Raw genomic sequence first — 26,076 nt, forward strand, 5'->3', positions numbered from 1 at the left:
TGCACCTTAACTCCATTATGCTTTGATATAAGTGCCACTCGAGATCAGATGCTGCTCTATCGTATCGTAAAGGAGATTTGAAAAGAATATCTAAAATCTATCTGAATGAGGATATACGGGATACTCTGCAAAACTTTTACCTTCTTATGTTCAAAGAGTTGCTGACTCCCCGGCGTTCGGCATACATCTTGAAACATTAATTTGTCTGCCATTAAAGGCATAGATAACTTCGAAGACCACACTGCCTTTCCATGACGAAAGTAAAACAGTTCAAAATAGGGATGATACTTTTTTATTGACAGTGAATAAATATAAAATTATTTAACTGGATATTTCGAACACATATACAGTGTTCATCATCAGCAGTAAAACTAAAAGACATGAATAAAAATAAACAAAATTTATACCTAATAAACTAATTACATATATTTTATTGCTCTTATTTTATTTATTTTTTTTTTCAATGCAACAGCGGAGGCAAATCTCTTTGACCTTTCGGTTCCGATTCATTAGAATAATCTGACATATTACGTGGACAGAGGTCATAGCTCTTAGGTGAGGTGGAATTTACTTTATTTGACCTCAGTAAATTATCATAAATTGAATTCAATCCAAATTCACCTGTATCTCTGTTTATGGAATTATTCTTGAATAGATTTTTTTTTTTTTTAATTTCGATTGTTTCCCTGAAAATTTGCTTTAAACCTTGGTCCCTAGAAATCAAAGAAACATTCTCAAACAAAATAAAATGATTTGGAAAGTTAAAGATATGTTCCGAGAGGGCCGACGTGAAATCTTCAGGTTTGGTATTTTGCTTTAAAGACGATGAAATAGAGTTATGATGTTGTATTTTTATTCATGTCTTTTAGATTTACTGCTGATGATGAACACTGTATATGTGTTCGAAATATCCAGTTAAATAATTTTAGATCTATTCACTGTCAATAAAAAGGTATCATCCCTATTTTGAACTGTTTTACTTTCATGAAAGGCATGGTCTGTGGCCCATGGTTGTAGCCCCTTCAATGCAGTTAGTACTAGGAGGATTTAAATCAGTTCTTGAAAATGTAGAGATCGCCCGCATCTTAGTGCAGTTCTTCAGTGACATTGGTAGAGCATTAAATGTTTAATGCTTCTGCTATTTAATCGTGGATGACAACCAAGAGATAAGGCTCTCAAGGCGTATAAAGCACAGAGGAGAGCTTAACAACAACAACAACAGCAACGGCATGGTCTGTGCACGGTGCAAGTTAACTTCTTTCAGGTCTACCTACTTTACCATGAATGGTACAATTATTCTACACCTGACATGCGTCACAGAGAATTAAAATCCATGGACATCCTGCAAAACTTTTTCCTTATTAAGGTTAAAGAGTTGCTGGCTCCCCAGCGTCTGGTACACCCCTGGAAGCATTAATTTGTCTTGCACGAAAGGCATGGTCTCTGCAAGGCACAGGCAAACTTCTATCACGTCTGCCTACTTTACCATGAATCGTACAATTATTATACATACGACATGCGTCACATAGAGCGTACTAATTTTGTAAATAGATGACACCTTCAATGGTGCTAGGCTTAAGAGCCTACATGATGTTTATACTTCACATGGCTGAGCTAAAGCTAATGAATGTGTCCAAAATTTATCGTTCATTCATGCTTACTTTCCTTAAATAACGATTTGCAAGATTGATTTTGACCTTTATTGTGGAAGAGTTTAAAGAAAACAAAATAAATAAGTGAAAAGATGTCAAAAAGTGAATCCTTTGACAAACATCTCGAACGACGTTAGAATAGTATGTACATAGGAACATAATGGACATAACTCATTTCGGTATTAAAATTACATTTAATTTAGCCGCAAATCAAAAATTTACATTTCAGTCGAAAAATATTCCTCAAGTCCACAGCTATCTTTGAGGCTATCAATAGTAATTAGGGACCCTATTACATGATAGAGATTTACAATGCGTCGAACTGTGGAAAAAATTAAGCTAGAAAGTATGAGAAAGTACAGAAAAGGCAAATAATAGAGCATGGCATAGGGCATGCATGGTAACCCAGAGTATGATTTATACGACAAAATTAGCTAACTCAATATATACTACGCAATCTTAATATTTAAAAAAAACACATTCTCACTTGTGAGTATCCGAAAGCATGCTGGCACCTAAAGTGTAGCTTTAGGTACCCGTCAAATAAAATTATGTGATAGTTTTCAGGTTAGTAATTGGATGGGAGTTACAAGCACTTACTGATTACATAAAGCGAGATGATTTATGCTTTTCATTTAAAATGATGAAATGTTGATGGAAATGATTAAAATGATGAAATTCTGTTGGAAATGACTAAAATGATGAAACGTTAGAAAAGATTTTTTCACTTACATCACATCGCCCAATTTCATACGGCTCTGAACAAGGGCACATGATTTCAAATCTGATTGCCCTACTGCTCTTCGTCTTTTTACATTAAAACCATCCTTTAGCTGAGCCTCCACAATTAGATCAGCCAATCCCTTTACAGGTTTTGGTGGTGAAACCTTTGCTACTTCCGATATCCGAACACGACGTGGTGACTTTGGTAAGGATTCCTCACCCTGGGAAGGCGTCCTGTAAGATAAGAATTTGTCTATAAAATATTTTGTAACAAATCTGTTTCAGTTTTTAAGGTTTTATATTGCGCCGTTGAGTATTTCATACTGCTTTATAACTATTATGTGATATTTTAATCTCATCTTAATTGGCCTGGTGTCTTTTCTTAATTTCCAAAACAACCAACTGCACTAAATTTTAAGTTTGACTCTTTCTCTCAACTCTACTTTTCAAAACCGTAAAAAACTTTAGCATAAAGATCGGGGCGCTGAGGAGGGAACAGCCACTTTCATGTGCGGAGTGATTTCTGTTCGTTTTAAGTTTTAATATCGCTCCTTACTTTCAGTTAAGAAAAAAATTTTTTTTATTTCTGAACGTTTTTGAATTAATACATCTTTTGATTTTGGCTAACCGCACACGAATAATTAAAGCGAAATTTGCATCTTAATTTATCTTTATGGCTAAATGGCTTTCTCATATTTTGATCGGACGATTTTTAGAAAAATGTAGTATATTAGAAAAAAATACTATATATTAAAAAATATATTGAAGTCTCCATTGAAAGTCTCTTCCCCCATGAGAAGTTCCTCCATGGAAAGATCCTCCCACGTAACCCCCCCCCCAACTCTCCCCAAAACCAAAAGAAGTCCCCCTGAATGCGTCTGTACGCTTCTCAATAACCATTACTGTGTGTGAACACTGGTCAAGGTTTGTAACTTGCAGCCCCTCCCGCGGGGACTGTGGGGAGTAAGTCGTCCCCAAAGACATGTTTGTCAGGTTTTTCGACTATGCTGAATAAAATGGCTATCTCAGAATTTTGATCCGGTGACTTTGGGGGGAAAAACGAGCGTGAGAGGGGGCCTAGGTGCCCTCCATTTTTTGGTCACTTAAAAAGGGTACTATAACTTTCAATTTCCGTTAGAATGAGCCCTCTCACGACATTCTAGGACTACTTGGTCGATACGATCAACCCTGGGGAAAAAAAAATAATAAATATCTATCTTGTGGTAAAATATGCAAAATTCCACATTTTTGTAGATTGTATCTTAAAATTTCTACGGTAGGGTTCTTTGATACGCTGAATCTGAGGGTGTGATTTTCGTTAAGATTCTATGCCTTTTAAGGGGGGTTTCCCCCTATTTTCTGATGTAAAGCAAATTTTCTCAGGCTCGTAACTTTTGATAAGTATGTTTAAACTTAATTAAACTTAGATATTTAAAATCAGCATTAAAATGCGATTCTTTTGATGTAACTATTGTTATAAAAATTTTGTTTTTTAGAGTTTTGGTTACTATTGAGCCGGGTCACTCCTTACCACAGTTCTTTACCACGAACTTTTTCATATGGTGAAGTAACTGCTTGCTAGAAGCTAGCGGCTGGAGACAGGAAACTAGCAGCACGGCTTAGATACCAGTATTGGTATCTATGTTGTGTTTGCAACAAAACAAAATTGTGTTCCCGCTTGTGGTGTTATAGTGCGATCTACGCGTCTGAGCACGGGCTTGGAAGGAGACACCAAGCTCAGAGCTCATTACTAAAAGCTTCTCATGGGCAAGATAGGAGTTTTCATAACTGTATATTGGTATCTAATCTGTGAATTAGAGTGGGGGACACGTCCAATGTTGACAAAGCAAATTGAAGAAAAGGGTGACTTAAAGAAAGCCCAATGTGTATATACAGCTGTATATGTGTATATACAGCTCAAATTACACATTTGCACATTAGGGGAAAGGAAATTACTTTCCGACCCAAATGAATGTCATATTTGAGTTTAAGATAATATTCTAACTATGTCTCTTTCGTAACTATCCCATTAATGAGTTAATCGGAAAATTTACCCGCTATTCAATGCACTGCTGTAATCTTTGTAACTAATACTAATAAACAAAGCAGCTATTCCCCTACTTTATTTTCTTAACTGAATATGTTTTTGTCTATTTTAGTAATATATTTCATTTGCTTTCCTTCAGCCTTTTCGACTCTTATTATTTTTGCTTATTATATGTCCCCAAACATCGAATGAAAGAGAAAAAAAAATATTTTCTCAAAAATCGGTCCCGACAAAAGGTCAAAACAGGCCAAAAAAATTCCAAGAGAATTTGGAAGTTACAATCTAAGTTTTTTTTTATTAGCCTATGAGGAGTCTATTACGCTAAGCCAATTTTAAGTTAAGGATTCTGAAGAGATCTAGTATCTCTCTTAACGGCCTGAGACTTATATTCTTAAGTTTTGAGCCATGGGGACCAAATGACCAAGGATAAATGAAAAGAAAATTTTGTTCTAACAAAATGAAATATATGGTTGGCAAAAAGATTAATTTCCAGTATCAGAGGCGCCATTTGGGCCAAATCTTGGGGTGGGCATGGGGCATTTGACAGAACTTGAGACTTTTATTATGAATCTAACCTACTTTCAAAGTTTACAATGATTAATAGCAAATAGCGTAATTACCCTAAGGGTCGTCAGGTAATTAGGCTCTTTGGCTAATAGGCGTACAGTTAGTTCAAATCATTTGAACAGAATGGATTATGTTGGACATAATGGATAATTATGGCCGGAAAAGGGCCATCTGTGGTGGAAGCTTGGGCCCCCTGGAAAATCAGGGGTGGGCATTTCCCCCCCCCTTACCCTCCCCCCCAAATGGCACCTCTGTCCAGTATCTTTTGTTAATTATCACTGTCTAATAAAAAAAAAAAGTAAAGGATACGGCATTAGACTGTACAGTCCCTACCGGCGGTGCTGATCTCCGTTTCTTGGCCCTTCAGCCAGGAAGTGCAATGGGGGGTTGGGGGCCAGCCATCCTGTGCTTTCGCACACCCTTCCTGTTTACCTTCCCCAGATTTCTCCAGGTACCCATTTAGAGCTGGGTCGACTCTGGCTATGCTTACAGAGTCACGCCACTGACCCCCGTCCCAACTGAAGAGTTGGGTACACTGGGATTCGAACCCGCGTCCTCTCAGACAAAGGATCCCGAATCCAGCGCACCAACCAACTCGGCCAGGACGGCTTCACTGTCTAATAACTCGACTTATTTCTATTTGAACTTTTATTTATCGTAGATGGGGTAGGCTACATAACCCCTCCCAAATATTGGGCAAACAAGACTAATCGGCATGGACTTTTTCTCTTTAGTTTCTTGGACTAAAGAGAAAAAGAACATACCTCCAAAATATGGGGCCGACTAAGTAAGAAAAACTATGGATGTGAATAGTTTGAAATGTAAGTAATTTTTTTGGCCAAGGAGATTTGAATGCACAAGAAAAGGGGAAATGAAGAATTACGCTACCCGAAAATGATTCCCGAAAAATGTCCGAAACCTTTGTCTAGCTGGGGCACGAGTCCTCCCCAAAATGTGTGGCCCAAAAATTTTAAGCTTTTTTTTTTCAGATCGACTTGAAACTTTCAAGAATCGTCGCATTTGGCAAGAAGAATCTTTAGAAAATTTTTAGAATCTTTAGAAGAAAATTTATCTGATATGGTTTTTTATTTACACAGCTAAAAGGTGATGTTTTGCCCATTCAGTTACATCCGAGTATCTAAGATGTCATCAGTCCTTTACTTAGTTTCACCAGAAAGTCAGAAGATGGCTTTGATGAAATAGTTTTATCAGAAACAGCTGCAAACTCAGCCTTGAATAAAGCTGTACTTACAAAATTATTACTCCCCTCCCTTAAAATATCCGCAAATGCCTGTGATGAAGCATTTCTTTCAGATAAACAGCTTCCAGAAGGATTTGAGACCCTAAACAAAACGGTCCCTAAACAAAAGACCCTAAACAAATAATTAGTGTCCTCGCTTGAAATATTCACAAAAAGCGCTGACGAAGCAATTCACCAGGATAAATGGCTTCAGAAGGATGTCCAGTATGAAATGAGGCTCTTTTCCCAAAATAGTTAGTGATCTAAAAGAAATTTGTAGATGGCTCTGAAGAAGCATTTCTCCCCGATAAACAGCTTCAGAGGTTGTGCAGTACCAAATAAAGCTTGTTTTTGTAAGTTTATTAGCGTTCTGACTAAAAGATATTAGTAGATTATGCTCCCCAAAAATGATTCCCGAAAAATGTCCGTAACCTTTGTCTAGCTGGGGCACGAGCCCTCTCCAGAATATATGGCCCAGAGATTGTAGCAATTATTTGGATTTTGGAATTAAATAATCTGTTTTTACAAAATAGTTAATGACCTCGCTTAAAGTATTCACACAAAGCGCTGACGAAGCAATTCACCAGGATAAATGGCTTCAGAAGGATGTCCAGTATGAAATAAGGCTCTTTTCCCAAAATAGTTAGCGATCTCAAAAAATCTTTAGATGGCTCTGATGAAGCATTTTTCCCCGATAAACTGCTTCAGAAGGGTGTGCAGCACCAATTTGAAAATTTATTAGTATTCTTCCTAAAAGACATCAATAGATGGCTCTGATGGAAGAGTTTCCTCGTAGAAACAATTCAAAAAGAATATACAGCACCAAACAAATTTTTTTGTCAAATAATCGATGCCGGAGAAATCTTTAAGTGGAACTGATGAATTAGTTTTCCTTAGGTAGCATTATATTTAGCCCCTAGTAAAGCCTTATCTATTAAATAGTTTTCCCGGGGTGTCCTGTCGTTCAAATAAATAGCACTAGCACTGTACCTATGAGCTTCTTTTGTAACCTGACGAATGGTGGCGAAAGAAAATAACATTTCCTGTAGGAAATGCTTTGGGGCTCGCAAAGAGGTGGCTTTTTCTTGCTGCAAATTTCTGTATTCGTCGCATACTATGTACAGCAACCATTTATTCTACAGCAACCACTTATGTGAAGTGAGTTCTTTTCTTCTCTTAAAGAGCAAATACTAAATCCAGAAGCATTAATTTTATTAAAGAACAGCAATTCTTATGTTTACTCAAGCGATTTTCACACTTAGTCAAAGTGTTTCAAATAGGCTGGTTGACCGTTACAACCTATCTACATGGTATAACTTTATAGTGTTTCTTCTTTAAGGACTTCCCCCATAAAATAGGAGCTTTTGAATTCGTTCAGGGCTTTTATATTTGGGATTTGAGGAATTTTTCACAAGTCATCTGTATTCTTTATGGTTTCTTTATGGTTTAGGTTTTTTGCAGACTAGACTGACAAACCAGAAAAATATTATGTTTGGATGCTTGTTTATGGCCTAGGCCAGATAGTGCCATCAATCTTTCAACGAAAACAACTTAATTGACCTAACAGTCAAGAAAATTAAACTTTGTTTCATTTTGATGAAGACACGATACATAAAATATATTGAAATGAAAATACACTGGAGACAGAGATAAGACTACCTACTGGCATTTCCTTTTTTCAAGTGAAAATACCTTTATAAAAATATTTATAGAATTTATTTTCTTGGAAAGAAAAACAAGACGGTGAGGTATTACCTTACAATCCAGTAATAAGAATGGTTTATAATAATGTTAGATGATAATTAGCTTACGTAAGCTACGAAAGGTCAGCTGATTGATTTAAGGAATTTGAATCAGTTGATTGATTTAAGGAATAAGAAATTTGAACCTGATGGTGACAGACACAGGTCCTGTTGAAATTATCGTTTGAAAAAATCAATCACCTGACATCCATAGCTTAGATAAGCTTATTACCATCTATCATTATCAAAGAGTTCGTGGTAATGAACTGTAGTAAGGAGCGACCCGGCTCAATAATAACCATAACCCTAAAACACGGAATTGTTATAAAAATAGTTACATCAAAAGAATTGCATTTTAATGCTGATTTTTAATATATAAGTTTCATTAAGTTTAGACTTGCCCATCAAAAGTCACGAGCCTGAGAAAATTTGCCTTATTTTAGAAAATACATCCCCTAAAAGTCATAGAATCTTAACGAAAATCACACCATCAGATTCAGCATATCAGAAAATCCTACAGTAGAGGTTTCAAGCTCCTATCTACAAAAATGTGGAATTTTGCATTTTTTGCCACAAGACATATCATGGATGCGTGTTTATTTGTTTGTTTTTTTGTTTCCCCCGGGGTAATCGTATCGACCCAGTGGCCCTATAATGTCGTGAGAGGGTTCATTCTAATAGCAATTGAAAGTTCTAGTACCCTCTCTAAGTGACCAAAACATTGGAAGGCACCTAGGCCCCCCTCCCACGCTCTTTTTTTCCCAAAGTCACCAGATCAAAATTCTGAGATAGCCGTTTTATTCAGCAGAGACGAAAAACCTAATAACTATGTCTTTGAGGACGACTTACTCCCCCACAGTCCCCGTGAGAGGGGCTGCTAGTTACAAACCTTGACCAGTGTTTACATATAGTAATGGTTATTGGGAAGTTCAAACACGCTTTCAGTAGGATTTTTTTGGCTGGGAGGGGGTTATGCGGGGGGAACTTTCCATGGATGAATTTGTCATGGGGAAGAAAAATTTCCATGAAGGGGGTGCAGGATTTCTTTTAAGCATTTTTTGCAAGAACAATGAAAAAATAAAAATGGAAAAGCTTTTTCGACTGAAAGTAAGGAACAACATTAAAACTTAAAACGAACAGAAATTATTACGCATATGAGGGGTTCACCTCCTCCTAATACCTCGCTCTTTAAGCTGAAGTGATTTTATTCATTTCAACTATTTATTCTACGGCCTTTGTGATTCAGGGGTCATTCTTAAGGAATTGGAACAAAATTTAAGCTTTTGTGTAAAGAGCCAGGTATTGACGAGGGGGAACCACCTCATATACGGGATAAAAACATATGAATATAAAAGTTCGTAGCGTAAGTAAATTCGTAAGTTACGTATATTTTTACTAATAAAACTGTTTTAGTCGCCTTTTAAATAACCAAAAAATTGAAGGGTAACTAGGCCTACTCCCTCGCTCCATTTTTCTCAAAATCGTCCGATCAAAACTATGAGAAAGCCATTTAGCCATAAAAAATAAATTAATATGCATATTTCGTTTTGATTATCCATATACGGAGAGGCAAAATCAAAACATGCATTAATTCAAAAGCGTTCAGAAGTTAAATAAAAAACAAAACAACAAGTTTTTTTAACTGAAAGTAAGGAGCGATTAAAACTTAAAACGAATAGAACTTACTCCGTATAAGAAAGGGGCTGTTCCCTCTTCAACGCCCCGCTCTTTACGCTAAAGTTTTTTGCTGGTTTAAAAAGTAGATTTGAGAGAAAGAGTAAAACTTTAGCGCAAAGAGCGAAATGTTGAGGGAATAGCCCCTTTCATATATGGAGTAATTTCTTTTAAGTTTTAACATCGCTCCTTACTTTCAGTTAAAAAAACTTATTTTTTTATTTATTTAATTATGTACAAGAGTCGAGTTGGCCTTAGAGAATATATTTTATATTTATAATATGTAATATTGTTAAATAATGAGAAACACGAATACTGACGCAAATCTTTTGGGATTATGGAAATTTTTCCTTTATTTTAAAGCTGTTTTATTTCTTTTTTTTTCCTTTTCTCTTTTGGGTCTACCTTCCCTTTTTTTGGTTGTTGTTAATATGTTTTTTAGTGCAGTAAAAGTCATCCAGGCAGACAGACAGAAAAGCTTAGAACGAAAACATTATTTTAAATTCTTTAAACATATACGATATGAAGCGGGCCCAAAAAAGTGCCACATGCAGAATGTGGAGACAGCTGCACAGTGCAGCTACAGCTGCACTCAAGAAGGGTCATGGATTCTGAAAAAATATGAAGGTCTCGAATTCAGTCATCTAGAATAAGATCTTGACTATGCTCTATACGCCTTATTGCTCCTTATTAAACTACCGTAAACAATGGCTAGGTGATGTCTTATAAGCTTTTGTGCATTACAGAAAATTGTATATCAAGTAAATTTCTATTCTTAAAGTTCAAATTTTCAGTCAGAATTTGACAGAACTGTTTGATGTTGTAACTCCGTCTAGGGTTAATCATAAAAGCAGGTCGTGCCCGATTGGGGCGGGAGGATGTCGTAAGGGAAAATTAAAGAGAAATAAGAACTCCTTTGGAGGGTGTAAAGGGGCGGCTTTGAATAGATTAGAATGGAGGAGGACCAAACGTAGCTTTGTTTGCTTCAGGTGGCTTGGTGCCACCAAGAGTTCTTAGTAGTAGGAGTATGGATTCAAAAGTCCAAACAATGTTATGGCATAAGCAACTGGTCTTCAATTAGAAAATAAGTCGTCTTGAACAGCTATTTTTAGTCTGTATTACAAGGCTTTACTAGCAATTTTGAAAAGAACTGGACAATAAGTGAACCCGTGGAGAATTTGGTTTTGAAATGGGATTTTCCACCAGCCTTTTACAATAATAATAATTTACTTATTACCCACTTGTTTAACAATTTAAGCGGAGTAAAAACACTAAAGGAAAGAAAAACAATACAACATAGACAATACAATCGAATCAAAGGGTGGTAAGAACCCAAAAGTTGACAGACATCAGTACCTATTCTAGCATACAGTTTTTATAAACAAAGATAATATCAGTGGCACAAAACTTTCTAATAATCTTCCAATTTCTATATGACCTCGGGAGATACAATAAATATTTGCAATAACGAAAATACAGAACTCATATATTTTGTAAATCTTGACTATTAAAAAACAGGCGCAAAATGGCCAGAAACAATACAGAATGATCGTAATATATAGAAAAAAGTCTGGACAAAGCCTTTCGTGAAAATCTATCTGGGTTTGGGACATTTTTCTCGTACCCAATTTTAAGTTTACTTTTAATTTCATTAAGCCCACAAGATCGAAAAGCCGATAAAGATGAACAAATACTAATACCCAGCCACCGAACAGAAGAAACATGCTTTACTGAGAAAGACCACAAGCCACATCACCACTTTGATGTTTAGCATTAAAAGCTAAATATTCACATTTGTCAGCATTAAGTTTGAGGCCGATTTCATCAGAAGACTTAGAAACAAGCCAGATCGACTAGGTTTAGTACGGCTAATCAAAAGTAACTCATCTGCATATACAATATATAAAAGATTTGTTAGGCCTAAAAAACATAATGGATTAATACATGGCAAAAGAGAATAAAGACAAACATTAAAAAGATAAGGGGAAAGGACTCTTCCTTGCCTAAGACCAGAACGGATAGGGATATTACCAACGTAAGTATCACCTGACTTGAGTCGAACATATGAGTTAGCAAACCAAAAACGAAGTGTTGATATAATTGACACATTTGCACCAAGTTGGAGTAAAGAATACCAAAGTTGGCTATGGCATATTGAATCAAATGCTTTTGAAACTTCGAGTGCACAAAAATGAACCTCAAAACCATTTTTATGCGCTTCAAGTATAAGCAACGCTAGAGCACAATGAACGTGTTGGCATCCTATATCCGGTTTGAAGCCAAACTGACTAGACATATAATCTACTTTAGACAAGGTATTAGGAAGCAAAACTTATTCAAATACTTTACTTAAAGGGCAAGCAACCGTAATAGGCCTACACGAAGAGCAGCTCATTGGATCCTTACAGCTTGGATCCTTACAACTCCTTGGATCCTCAAAATTGACGTAATATTACCAATTAAAAAAGAATCAGGGACTAAAGACGAGCATAATCACATCTGGAAAACACCTGCAAGGGATAAACTAATTCTTCGAAATCGGTGTTGAGGTGAATAGCTCTGATGCCGTCGATGTCACAAGATTTCGATTTAACTCTCTCCACACTTCTTTAAACATGGTCAATACAAACAGGAGGCACATACTCTTGAGTGATTTTCATAGGCAACGAGAACGAACGGCATATATCACTGTATCGAAAATCTTACTGTAATGATTGATCCATGATACATTCGGGATTGGATCGTCCATATGCAATCTATCAAACTTTGCGACATTAATAACCTTTTTCCACTGGCTAGGAGCCTTAAGACATTCGGCACCATTATACCTACCTCTTCGAAGATAACGCTTATAATCCAGCTTTGATCTTTGTTTAATTAAATAAGAAAAAACAAGTTTTTTTAACTGAAAGTAAGGAGTGACATTAAAACTTAAAACGAACAGAAATTACTTCGTATATGAAAGGGGCTGCTTCCTCATCAACGCCCCGCTCTTTACGCTAAAGTTTGACTCTTTCTCTCAACTCTTCTTTTTAAACCAGTAAAAAACTTAATATTGCCAGCTTAATATTGCTCCCAGGGCCATGTCAAGGGCTTTTCCGGGGGGGGGGGGGCAAGAAAAAACGCATCAAAAAATGTTTATATTCATTTTGTTACGTTGTTTACGAGTCACACAAACATTTGAAGGAGGGGGCTAGGGGGTTTCTATTAACTGCTTCATTCTCTTTTAGAAATCAAATTTCTAGAATTAGAACGAAGGTTCTTCTCAGCATTAAGGATAACAATGAGGGACTGGGGGAGATGGTCATAATCACGCTCATCCTGATCAACATGGACTTCAGCACAGATGAGACTAAAAGAAACGATACAATGGTCAGTGTCCAAAAGTGAACCACTATTATGGATATAAGAATGGGAGGCATCTTTCTTTAGAATTTTGTAACTACTTGGTAGTGAATCTAAAAGAAGCTCCCACTACACTGATGAAGAATTAATATTACAGTTCATATCACCAATTAATAACCGGTACAATCCATTATTCTCGATGCCATCCAGAAGACTTTTTATTAATGCACAAGATTTTATAAATTTTGTAAAACTTTTGATGGATTTCTGGTCCCAGGGATTTTTAAAAAACAAAAAGTGGAAACGATTAGCCAAAGAGGACGGACTGGTTATCAGTGTTGCCGATGCGGTACAACTGTACAATTTTTCGTACAATATAGAGGTTCTGGTATAATTCGGTATATTTGGAAATTTTGTGCGACAATACTCATTTTCCAGTGTGTTTTGGCATTATTTGCTCACTTCTGACTTGGACATCGTTCCGAATTTTAGTTTATCCAGAATTTTCGTCTTGTTACGGTAAATTTTGAGATGGCACTGCTCTTTAGATGGCACAAATTAATCTCCTGTGTTACAATTTTAGTTGAAAAATCTTTGCAGCTTATTTCAAAGCACTGACAATGCTGCTAAATGCCCATTCTCTTCACACTAACATTATAGCCATATCGCACAAACGGGATGAAATCTGACGGAAGCCCATTAATTCCTAATTTTGGTTTTAAATTTTAATAAATATTCAAAAACAAAATTGACAATGTCCCAGCTTTAAATATGATGATTCTAAATCAATTATGTATTTTATGCAGGTTTGTTGGGCAAAAGGCAGTTTGACCTTTATAATGATGAAAAAGTCTAAACACTTTAGCTTGCAATTTTATTGATTCAATTATGCAATGTCAATCCAAGTTAGTTACGCAAAGGTTCTCAGCAAATGAATTATTGTTTGAGCGAAATAACCCTTTCTGCAGTGTGAAATATCAGGATCTAGAAGTTGCGCAATTGTAAGTGCAATTTAGGCTATGTATATATCAAATAAGTCTCCGCTGGTCCGACCATTAAGAATGGGTGCTCAGAGTATTACTCTAGGCAAGGGAGTAAAGCGGAAAAAACTGCACTTTAAGTTAATCCCGGGAGACAATATTCGCCTCGCCCCCTCTATGCAGGCATATGCTTGGCCACATAGCCCGAGGTTAGAATCCTTCAAGTTATAACATTTATTTAATGTTTTGCTAAAATCCGACTCTATGGGGTTTTTCCTATCTTGGAAAGTAGTTAAGCTAGGTGTATGATACTCTTAAGGATACATCCAGAGCAGGGGTGTAATTTGCTAAGGGGTAGTGTGAGCAACCGATCACCCAAAATCCAGTTCGTCCCCCTCAGCTTAAATTTAACTTTTTCAAAAATCTTGTCAAAACTAAGATATCCTACATACTTCAAGCATCAACAGAAACAATTCAGTTTTCTTTAGTATACCTTTTACATTATGGTACGATAAGGGCCATTTTCCACTAGGCCGTTATCACTTGACATCGGAAAATTGGCTGAAATTCGCCCTAACCCCTCCATAATTTTGACAAAATTACGCCTCTGATCCAGAGCCTTAATGACTAAATGCGAAGATATTTTGAAGCACTTAACTCCGCTCCTTCTCTCGTCAGTGGGTGCTGACCTTTGATAAATCTTAACAACATTTGTGTTATAAAAGTGGGACCCTAAAAAATAGATCTTCTGCTCAAATGAGGCACAAAAAAAGTGTTTTGAGTTTCATGCCTTTGTACAATCCCTATTTATAAGGTTTCAAAGGTCTGTAAATCTATTTCTTAAATTTAAGAAGAGAACCCTAAAATTTAAAATTTTAAGGGTCTTAAAATTTTACTAATATAACAGGAATCGCACTTTCAAAAACCAAAACCACCGAAAAAGAGATTGAGAACTCAAAACTAAGGTAAAACGTTTATTTCAAAATTCAGACAGGTATAGACCAGCTCTCTATGCATTCTTCTTAGCCCTAGAAATAAAAAAGGGCAGACGTAGTAGCTTGGAAATGCTTTCCCAGGGTATATTGTTGTCCCTTTACTCATTCCAAAAAGCTCATCTAACTCAACTACTTTCCCAGATAAGAGAAGCCCTGAACTAGAACTTTACCGAGCAAAAAAGCAAAATGAAACAGGAAGTATGAAACACTTATTTTTATTCCAACTGTTTTCCCATGTTAATTTTTCCGAAAAACAAAAAACAGAGACTGAAAATCCGAAAATCACACCATTAGATTCAGTATATTAGAGAACCATGCTTTAGAGGTTTCGTATATGCAAAAATGTAAAAATTTACAGTTTTTGCCAGACAAAAGATCACGGATGCGCGTTTATTTGACCTTTTTTTTTATCATTTTCTTATATTTATGATTTTTTTTTTACAGCGGCGTAGTTGGCAGAGGAGATGTAAGGGAACCTGTAACCCCCCTAGATTTTTAGAAATACATTTAAATAGCATTTTCTTTGGACATATCCTGTTTTGTCTATTTTCCTGGAAAAAATAACACTTAAGTTCTTATTAAGTTTTTGAAAAAAATTTTCTTTCCAAGAAAGGTACAAAGCCCGTTTAAAACCTAAAAGTTAGAGGAATAAAACCATATTCAAGCTATAAACAAACCGATATTCCCAATAATCCCAATTTTGCCTTCGAAGGTTCAAATGGAAGTCGATAATTGACTGTATTCCACAGTAACGCTATCTAACGAATTAATTTCTATTCGTGTCCTCTTCTTCCAATCCAAAACTGGTTATACAACTCTTATGATTAATTTCTCTGACCAAAGAAAGTTTTATTTCTGAAACACAACAATCAATCTTTCTTTGAAGAAAAATAAAAATTCTTCTCATAATTTGTCTTGAAGTATAACATTTATTTGGGAGTAGTTTGCAACTTCTAATGATAGTTAAAAAAAGGGGCTGAGGGGACTGATTGAAAATACTCTGCTTCCACTAGCATCACAGATCAAGTCTAGGTTGAATCTTATTTATCAGAAATCTATCAGGTTAAGTAAAACTAAACGAATTTTGATCTAACTTAGATAGAACAAACGAATAATAAATAACCCCAAAAGAGCAGAAACCTATCACAGACAGGAGTAGATCTACCGTCTACCACTTTTTAGAACTTTTAAGGACCATAGCATCATTTGTACTTCACTGAAAACGAATTCAATTTCGGGCGGTGCGTACTGGATTTCTCAAAACATCAGCAACATCACAAACCAAGTTTTATAAATAATAGTGTTGGTTCCATCTTCCACTCGAACCTTCTAAACAGATTTTTGTTTTATTATAGATTATAATAAACTAATATATAATTTAGTTATTTAAATTCAATATCTATTTCGAAAACTGTCATTGCCGAATCCAGGAGGAGGGGTAACCAGTTTGAACTGTCCTCCCCCAAAATATTTGTCCGACACGTAAAAAAGTAACGAAATACATGTAAACAAATTTTTGCACACAGGAACCATGGCAATCATTAATCTGTTACAGACAATGTGATGTTATTTGTAAGCCTCCCCCCCCCCATACAGAAGATCCTGAATATGGCCCTGAACAACACGGTTTTTATTTGTCAAGAAATTAACAAAAATGATGAAACTTTCCACAATAATCAAGATTTCTGGAAATGACTGATTAAACTAACTGAAAACAACACGAACTAAAGAAATAAGAAGTCGTTTGATAAAAAATTGATTCCTAGGTATTTTAGTATTTTTTTTTTCGTCAATATTATAAATGGTACATTTTGCTTAATGAAGCTTCACTTTTGAAATTATTGTGTCATAATTGCTTTATGACAAAATAATGCAAAATAATTAAGATTTCATGAAATAACTGATTAAACTAACTGAAAAAAACATGAACTAAAGATATAAGGAATTGTTTAATATAAAATTGATTCCTAGTGTTCAATATTTTTATTTTCGTCGATATTATAAATGGTACATTTTGCTTAAGGAAGCTTCACTTTTGAAATTGTTTTGTCACGATTGCTTTATTTTACTTCACTAATATAATGATTAAAACATGTTTTTAGTTAATAAAGAACAAATGAAACTCTGACATTCAGAATGCTTAGGAGGTGGTAGCGCTTTTAAGCGCATTAGCTTATTTTCGGCTGAAGGCCTAATTATTTATTAAATAGAAAAAACAAGTTTTTTTTACTGCAAGTAAGGAGCAACATTAAATCTTAAAACAAACAGAAATTATTCCGTATATGAAAGGGGTTGTCCCCTCCTCAACACCTTGCTCTTTACGCTAAAGTTTGACTTTTTCTCACAAATCTGCCTTTCAAAACAATAAAAAACTTTAGCGTAAAGAGCGAGGCGTTGAGGAGGGGACAAACCCTTTCATATACGGAATAATTTCTGTTCGTCCTAAGTTTTAATGTCGCTCCTTACTAGCAGTTAAAAAAATGTTTTTTTTTAATTTAATTTCCGAACGTTTTTGAATTAATGCATGTTTTGATTTTGGCTCACTGCATATGAATAATTAAAGGAAAATTTGCTTATTAATTTTTTCAGGCTTAATGGCTTTTTCATAGTTATTTGATTGGACGATTTTGATAAAGAAGTGGTGAGGGAGGAGGCCTAGTTGCCCTCCAATTTTTGGTTACTTAAAAAGGCAACTAGAACTGTTTAATTTTTTACGACCGTTTTATTAGTAATAAATATATGTAACTTATAAATTAACTTACGTAACGAACTTTTATATTTGTATATTTTTATTACGTAAATTAGGGGGTTTTCCCCCTCGTCAATACCTCGCTCTTTTCTGATACGCTGAATCTGAAGGTGTGATATTCGTTAAGATTATATAAATTTTAGGATTTTTCTCTCCCTATTTTCTAAAATATTATTATTATTATTATTCATTTATTGCCCTTTAAAAAAAGGTACGATAGACGAAGTAATCACTAAAGATAACAACAAGAAAAAAAGGAAAAATTTGACATTCAAACACAAATACATGACAAAAAAGACTCCTCATTACATGCACTACATTAATACGAACAAACTATTTTGATCAAACTGATGACCAAGGATGGTGAAAGTTTCTTTGAAAACAGCATAGAGATTTATTAATACTAATATTTGGGTCTGCAAGCTAATACGAATGGATAATTTTACTGTTTCTTGTCCAAGGAGGCAAATGTAAAAGAGACTTAGCAAATATGAAGAAGATTGTAGGTGCTTTTTATCTGTAAGTGTAAAAAATGTCCAGACATGAGCAATGTGAAGCAGATGTAGAATAGCTGTTGCAAACAGATGTGGAAGAGTGTGCTAGTTACTCACAAATTCTAATATAAAGTTAGCTTTTAACGTTAAAACAGTTAATTCACTTTCATCTAAAACAAAAAATTACACTTATTAAATATCAGTAAATTTTTGTCGAAGCTGGAATGTTCTTAAAGTCCCCTTTGCTTACTAACGACAAATAAAACAATTTTTTTCAATCTCTACCATTCCGACCAAAGCTGAATTTTGATCCCGAGCTCAAGAAAACCAACGTCTTGAGCTGTTTGGACGATTGTAGCCAAATGTTATAGATAGATATATATTTATTGCAAGAAAAGCCACTTCGGGAAATGGCAAAAAAAAAACAACAGAAAAATACTTACAATTTACCAAAATAAATTTTTTTCTATTCACCAAGCCCGTTCCAAAAATTTACCCAGCCTTCTAAATTTGTCGAAACATCTACTTTCAAATATTTCCTCAAGCCAATCAGCCCACTCCCCAATGTTTTGAAAACACCTGCATCCTAAAATCCTCCAACTTCTTACGTGTACTCAAGAAATGGGTATGATTTTCCTCCTCTCCACACCTGGGCATTGATAGGGGCTTTTTTAGTCCTATAGTTCCCAATGTATATCCTCCTCTCTCTATACGATACAATTGCTATACACTACTATTCTGATCTTAGGCTATAAGCAGAGCCATTTCCATGGTTTTGGGTGCTCAGGGTAAAATTAGTTACAGAGCCCCCTCCAAACTCAAAATGTAAGTAAAACAAACCGAATCAAAGTAAAAACTTGGATCAAAGTTGGCAACTCGAAAGCACACGATGGTTGGCCCGAAACTCCCCATCGTACGTCCTGGCTGAAGGGCCAAGAAACGGAGATCAGCACCGCCGGTAGGGACTTTAAAGTCCAATGCCGTATTCTTCTTCTTCAGTTCCCCAGCTGTGACACCCCCTCCCCAGCTTTGAAATCCCCTCCCCAGCCAAAGCACCCGAGGCAACTCCCCCAGTTGCCCCCTTCCCCCTAGGAACGGTTACATAATGGGCTATGCTTTAGAGAATTGGAATGTAAAAATAAATTTGAAAATTGATATTAAAAAGAAGAACAAAAATAAATCACGTAGAATGTGAGTAAAACAGGTTGGAGGGGTTGAATCTGGTTAATTTCCCATTTTTAGTAAAAAAAAAAAAATAGACATTGTGAACAGGCTAAAAGTAGAAGCAAAAAGTAGGACGATAAGTTTCTGAATCAATTTACAACAACAGAGGTAACTTTAATGACAGTGATAAAGCATAGCACTAAAATATTTGGACCAAGGCCGTATCCAAGGTTACTATAGGGGGTTGAAATCTCCCCTGAAATGTTTGTCAGACTTGTAAAGCCGCAAAAAAAAATACTTGAAACCTTTTTTAAGTTTTTTGTCCCCCCTTAAGAAATAACACTCCCCGGAGGAAATCCGAGATACGGCTCCTGGTGGGGACTACGAAAACCGGAAGAAGATTTGTTGAATATTTTCCAGAAAAATAGTCAAAGGACAGTTTATAGTACACGGTTAACTGACCATGTAGATTGTTAAGTGTTGAACAGATAAAAGTGAAGGAGGAGTATGCGCAGCTGAATTAGGCTGAATTAATCTGGTGCAGCATTGAGTCGCTAGTAGCAGTAGGCTTTTGTAAGCTAATCGTTTTAGGTGCTCAACTTTTTCTTAATTTTTTGCAGGAAACACCATTATACAAAACTTGATAGCGCAGTAGCAAACACGCTTAACTGTGTCCGTGGTTACTGAGGCTCAAATCTTGATTAAAATGTATTTTTTCTTTGAGAAGACAACACTTTTTTAATTTTAAAGAAGGCTAAACTGTCGAAAATACTAAACATGTTTAATAAAGTACTACCGTTTTCAAAATAGACTTAGAAAATACAGCTTTTATTACTAAGAAGGTAGAAAAGATAAGAAATAGAAGGTAGAAGATGAATTTTGTCTTTGAGAAGACAACAATTTTCTTAGTCTTAAAAAAGGCTAAACTGTCGAAAATACTAAACATATTTAATAAAGTACGCCCGTTTTCACAATAGACTTAGAAAATACAGCTTTTATTACTAAGTAGGTAGAAAAGGTAAGAAGTAGAAGCTAGAGAATGTATTTTGTCTTTGAGAAGACAACAAATTTTTTAGTCTTAAAGAAGGCTAAACTGTCAAAAATACTAAACTTATTTAAGAAAATACGACCGTTTTCAAAATAGACTTAGAAAATACAAATTTTATTACTTAGAAGGTAGAAATGGTAAGAAGTACAAGGTAGATGATGTATTTTGTCTTGAGAAGACAACAGTTTTTTTAGTCTTAAAGAAGGCTAAACTGTCAAAAATACTAAATTTATTGTAGATCGTAACAAGAGTGCAAATGGATGGAGCTTTACATAGCCTGATCTATTTAATTTGTATTTCTTAGTTCAACAGCTTTTTTCATTTAGGTATTTATAACTTAGATAAATTTGATGTCTATGCTATGGAAAACCCAGTCCACTTCACTTTTCTAGTCTTTACATATATCTATAGACTCTCTGTTTTTTTATACTTTTTGCTCCATTTTGAAAACGGGTTATCTTTTAAATATATGCTTGTTTTTAACTTCAAGACTGCAAAACAATATTTTTTCTTATATAGAATATTATTTTCTCAAAGCATATTTTTTGTCATAGAGAATTTTCTTGTAAAGAATCTTTTAGATCTTAAATTTAATTTTTGGTCTCATTAAACTTCCCACGATTTGATAGATATAAATACCTTTTTTAGACCACAACTTTCCATTACTGGAAATTAAGGAATGAAAACATATAGAGAAAATGGGTATAATATTTGAATGATGCAGTAGAATAAAGTTTCATATGTCTTTTATTTATATGCTGTGTTTAATTTAGCTTAATTTTTTTTTTATTTAGAGTCTGGGACACGGAGCCAAAATACACATATTTTTATTGTTGTATTTTTGCTGTTGTGTTATTCCACTGCTTTGATTAAATATTATACCCGATTTCTCTCTATATTTTCATTTGTGAATTTTTGTTAGATGTAACAGAAAAAAATAAGCTTTTTAATTACAATATATAGTAGTTAAGCAGATTCAACATCTATTTATTGTTTTGTAACGGACATTTTTTATGAAAATAACGGTAATAAAACAATATTTTATTTTTCTTATTGATAATATTATTTTCCTAAAGAAAATTTTTCTCATAGATAATTTTCATTCAAGAGCTTAAATTTCATTTTTGGTATCATTGAACTTCCAACAATTTGTTAGATGTAAATAACTTTCTTAGACCACATGTTTCCATTCATGGAATTCAACGAATGAAAATATGAATAAAACGTCATATTTCTTTTGTTTATATGGTGTGTTTAATTTAGCTTAATTCATTTTTTTTCTGTTGATAAGGACTCTTGGACACGGAGTCATAATATTCAGATTTTTATTATTCAAAATTTGTTGTTTTTTTCTGTTGTTTTGTTCCACTGCTTTCTTTAAACATTACACCTGATTTCTCTCTATATTTTCATTTGTGAATTTTTTTTAGTTGTAACATAAATTGTAGGCTTTTAATTATAATATATAGTAGTTAAGCAGATTAAATATCTATTTTTTGTTTTGTAACGAATATTTTTCACGAAAATGATCGTAAAGCTTTTTTCATGAAGGGAACTCGGAATCGGTGGGAGGATGGAAAGTCTAAAAAAGTCGGTTAATAGGAAATATCCAATTTAAAAAATAGAGACCTATAAATCTTCTAATAGTATTACTTTTGTTAAAAAACCGAAAGAATGAAACAGTATCATTTTTTTTTCAAGAAAGTCATGCAGAAAAATTTTTAACCACCCTTTCAACAGTATACTTTGGTAGAGACCGAAACGGTGTTAAAATAAAATATATAATAAAATAAAAATAAATAAAATGTTAAAATAAAATTTGTTAAATAAATAAAATAAATGTTAAAATAAAGTAAAATAAAAAAAGGAGCAATAACTTAATAAGAATGACAATTTTAGAGCATTTTAATCCTTTTGTCTTTGTAAAATTAGCCTTATTTATAAACCCTATATAGGCCAGTGTATTCTCCTGATGAGCCCTTATGTTGGGTGTTGCCTCTGAATTATTTGTCTATATTATTTTTTCTATTGTTTGGTAAATGACGACTTATACTTATTGACGACATGACTGCCTGTCCATGGATTATTCTTTATGGTTGATTGTGTGTGGCTATGCTGTTTGACCTATGTGATTGTATGGATGAGTAGGGTTAAGGCCTCATTCAAGTGCTGGTCTATATTAGTCACTAATTTAGGAAAACAGTCTTCCTTTTCTCCTTCTGTCTCTCTTTTTTTTCTTTTTTTTTGTTTTTTTTTGTGTTTGTGCTGTTGCATTGGTGATTTCTCTTTTCATGATATATATTTCTTCGTTCCCGCTCATTTCTATAATTGAAAGAATAAAAACATTTTTTGCAATGATTTAGAATGGTATATTCTAATCAAAATTATGATTTCAGATTTAAACATCCTGCAATCCATGGAGCTACCAGCAGTCTCTGATACAGCAGTTAGCTATATACCCCTACTTGTTATGCCTCCTTTCAATGACGTAAACAAATCAGCTCACATAGTAATACCCCCCGTAGTGCCCCTCTTTGAAAGTGTTGTCCCCTATATACCCTTAATAGTAGCAGGGGCAGTGTTTCTAAGTGCTGTTCTTGCGGCAGCATTGGGTGGAATTCTATCTGGTGCCACAAGGATACTCATTGTGCAAAAAGAGAGGAAAATTGAGAGGTTTCTTCGGAAAAAATATTGTAAAGAATATGGAGAGTTTGCTAGTGAGTGCCATAGTGGTAGGTATTACAGAGATGCTTTAAGGACATTGGAAAATGAGGAGGTGGAGTTTTTAATAAAACAATTGCTGCAAAATTTTAATTTTTTTTAGCTATAATTTTATATTGTTATAATTTTGCGATATTAAATTTTCCAATTCTTAATAGATTATTATAGCAATAAGAGAGAAAAAGTACATTTTTTTTGAAATGCCAACTGCCTTCGTAATTCATGTAGTGCTCTGGGCTCTTTCAAAAATGTTTTCTTCAATGGGAGAAAAAAAAAGCAATCACTCATGGATCCAGAGAGTCAGGGAAACGTTCAATTTAACTTTGTTTCATGTTAGGATGGTTTAATTATTAAATATGATGGCATAATTTAAAACTTCCTTAGCTATGGATTGGAAACCTGTTTGAAAAAAAAAATTGTAAGCTACTTGACATTGAACTCCAACCAAGGGTTTTTTTTGAGGATTCTATAGATCGTGTTATCATTGCCAATGAGAAAACAGGCAAATACAAAACATTTTTTTTATTTGAGGCAAAGACTGACAACAGGCCTAATAATTGAAGCGGTTGAAATTACAGCTCATGTGAGGGCTGAATTGAAATTGACAGCTCATGTGAGGATTGGAAACCTGTTTGAAAAAAAAATTGTGAGCTACTTGACATTGAACTCCAACCACGGGTCTTTTTTGAGGATTCTATAGATCGTGTTATCATTGTCAATGAGAAAATAGGCAAATACAAAACACTTTTTTTTTTATTTGAGGCAAAGACTGACATCAGGCCTAATAATTGAAGCGGTTGAAATTACAGCTCATGTGAGGGCCTCCCCCTCTTCGCCCAATTCATTGGTCTTTACATTGAGGTTTGACTATGTTACAATTTTCAAAGAACAAATACCTTAACAATTGCACAAAGGGAATAAAATTAAAAGTATATTTCACTGTGATGTGGGGCTAGACATTGAGTTTGTTGGCTTTGTCTTTCCATCGGGTAGGGGGCACATCCTCTGGGACATTTCGACCCGTTTAGAGTGAGGTCGAAGCCAAACATAGCCCGTCACTGCCGTCCTGTGGCAGAATTAGGAGGTAGCCGCACCAGCGAATAGTGTGCTGGGTAAACTTCGTCGAGAAAGGAGTTTGCAAAATATGTGACAGGAGTGACCGTTGGTGACAAAGTCAGTCCAGCCAAGACCCTCAATTCCTCGAGCATGTTTGGTCTGAGCGAGATTGACGGGTTGAGAACAGATTCTGTGACTGGCCACGTATTTATTCCATAAAGTGGCACTTTGCTGACTGAAGCATTGTTAACCTCCCAAAAAGTGCTGACGCTTTGGCTATTCAGGATGTAAGTTCTTTTGTGATCGAACCATCTCTGAACAGTGTGGATCCCAGGCAAGACCATATCCAGGGGAGAGATTAGGTAATTTGAAACGTTTGTCCTTGTGATAACGTAACAAAATGTATATAACAATTTTTTGATATGTTTTTTTAAGTTTTTTGTAAAACACCCTCCCTCGAAAAAAACATTCCCACCGAACACGCGTTCTGGATATGGCCTGATCCCAGGTAAGTCAAGTCTTCAGCCAAATTTATTGAGTTACTCCTAATGTTGTCTTTCTTTACATTAGACAGTGACGTGGGGGCTCGATGAGTATAACTTTGGTTTTCTGCTAGCTGATCTGCAGGATTTAGTGCTTGTTCTGAAAGCACACAGAGAGCTTCGATGACCTTTTCGACGGTTTCTGCGACTAAGGCCATATCGTCAGCAACAGTAAGTGATCAGTCTCCAAATTGAAAACTGAATCCAAGGCGATTCGTCATTCAAGTCTCGATGCAATCTATCGCAGAGTTGAAAAGCTCAGGAAAAGGCAGTGCAACCTTGCTGGTTACCTGTGTTAACAGAGAATGTGAGACAGCGTCTTACATTGAATTGCATCAAAATAGTTTATGTGCATCTAGGTTGTCAAAATGGCTTAGGCAGGATATTTTAGGACTAGAGTAGGTTATAAAGTAGAAACTAATAGGGAAACTTGATGTTGATGTTAAAGTAAATCAAAAATCCTAATTGTAAAAGTCCTAATTGTGATAACTCGAAACTATCAGAGGTAATAATATTAGTGCTGTTGCAACTGTTATTAAACTAAATCAATAGGATTTAAGTACTTCCAGGTAGTCAAAACCATAGATACTGTGTCACAGAAATAGAATAGGACATTGAGTTGTATTTTCAGGGAAAATTGAGGGGATGCAAAACTGAACCAAAAGGAACTATGAACATCCAGGTTATCAAAAATGCGTATGTGCAATGTCCCAATAACAGCTAGGGGTGTCATGTTGGATATTCCAAAGTAAGCTATAGTAATATTGAACTAAGTTGAGGGATATTATGTCCACTCAATTTCATCATTAAGGTGTATTTATAATATCTTTTCTAGCATTGTCAGGTGACGTTTAATTAAGCATGGACGTCAAAAGAGCGTATCTGTAAAATATTCGGAGTGAATAAAGCCATTCAAAAGAAACTTTCAAAGAATGTTGGGGTTGGGGTATATATTAAGAAAAAATTGAAACACCTTATATGCATAAAGTTGTCAAAAGGGTTTACCAGCGATTTCTCAGAAAGAGATGAAAATATTAAATTGAACCTTTCACGGGTTTTAAAAATACTGCAGCTACTACTACTTATAGGAACGCTACTACTACCGCTACTGTGACTATTGACGACTGTGACTGCTGTCGTTTTTGACTTTTTGCAATTGCAAAAACTTAGGACTGACACCTCAACTGCTTGTCAATGCCACTGTTACTACTTGCAATTGTTATTGTCACTACCAACGTCTTTGAATACAACAGCTACTTGTGTCTGCAGCTACTTGTGACTGTGACTGCAAATGTTTGAAACAGTAAGTGAGACCGCTTGCGACTGCAACTACTTGT

At 35.0% G+C, this 26,076-nt stretch overlaps 1 protein-coding gene across 1 annotated transcript in view; it reads right to left on the minus strand.

Annotated features, from left to right (window-relative positions):
- The window catches only part of LOC136035788 (voltage-dependent calcium channel type A subunit alpha-1-like), a 208,837-nt gene that overhangs the window by 77,976 nt on the left and 104,785 nt on the right, over positions 1–26,076 (minus strand). The window contains exon 4 of the mRNA XM_065717761.1: positions 2,385–2,609. Within this exon, the coding sequence (XP_065573833.1) occupies positions 2,385–2,609 (225 nt within the window). The remainder of the gene's footprint in view (positions 1–2,384; positions 2,610–26,076) is intronic.

The sequence above is a fragment of the Artemia franciscana genome, chromosome 14, assembly GCF_032884065.1.
Source record: "Artemia franciscana chromosome 14, ASM3288406v1, whole genome shotgun sequence".
Taxonomy (NCBI): domain Eukaryota; kingdom Metazoa; phylum Arthropoda; class Branchiopoda; order Anostraca; family Artemiidae; genus Artemia; species Artemia franciscana.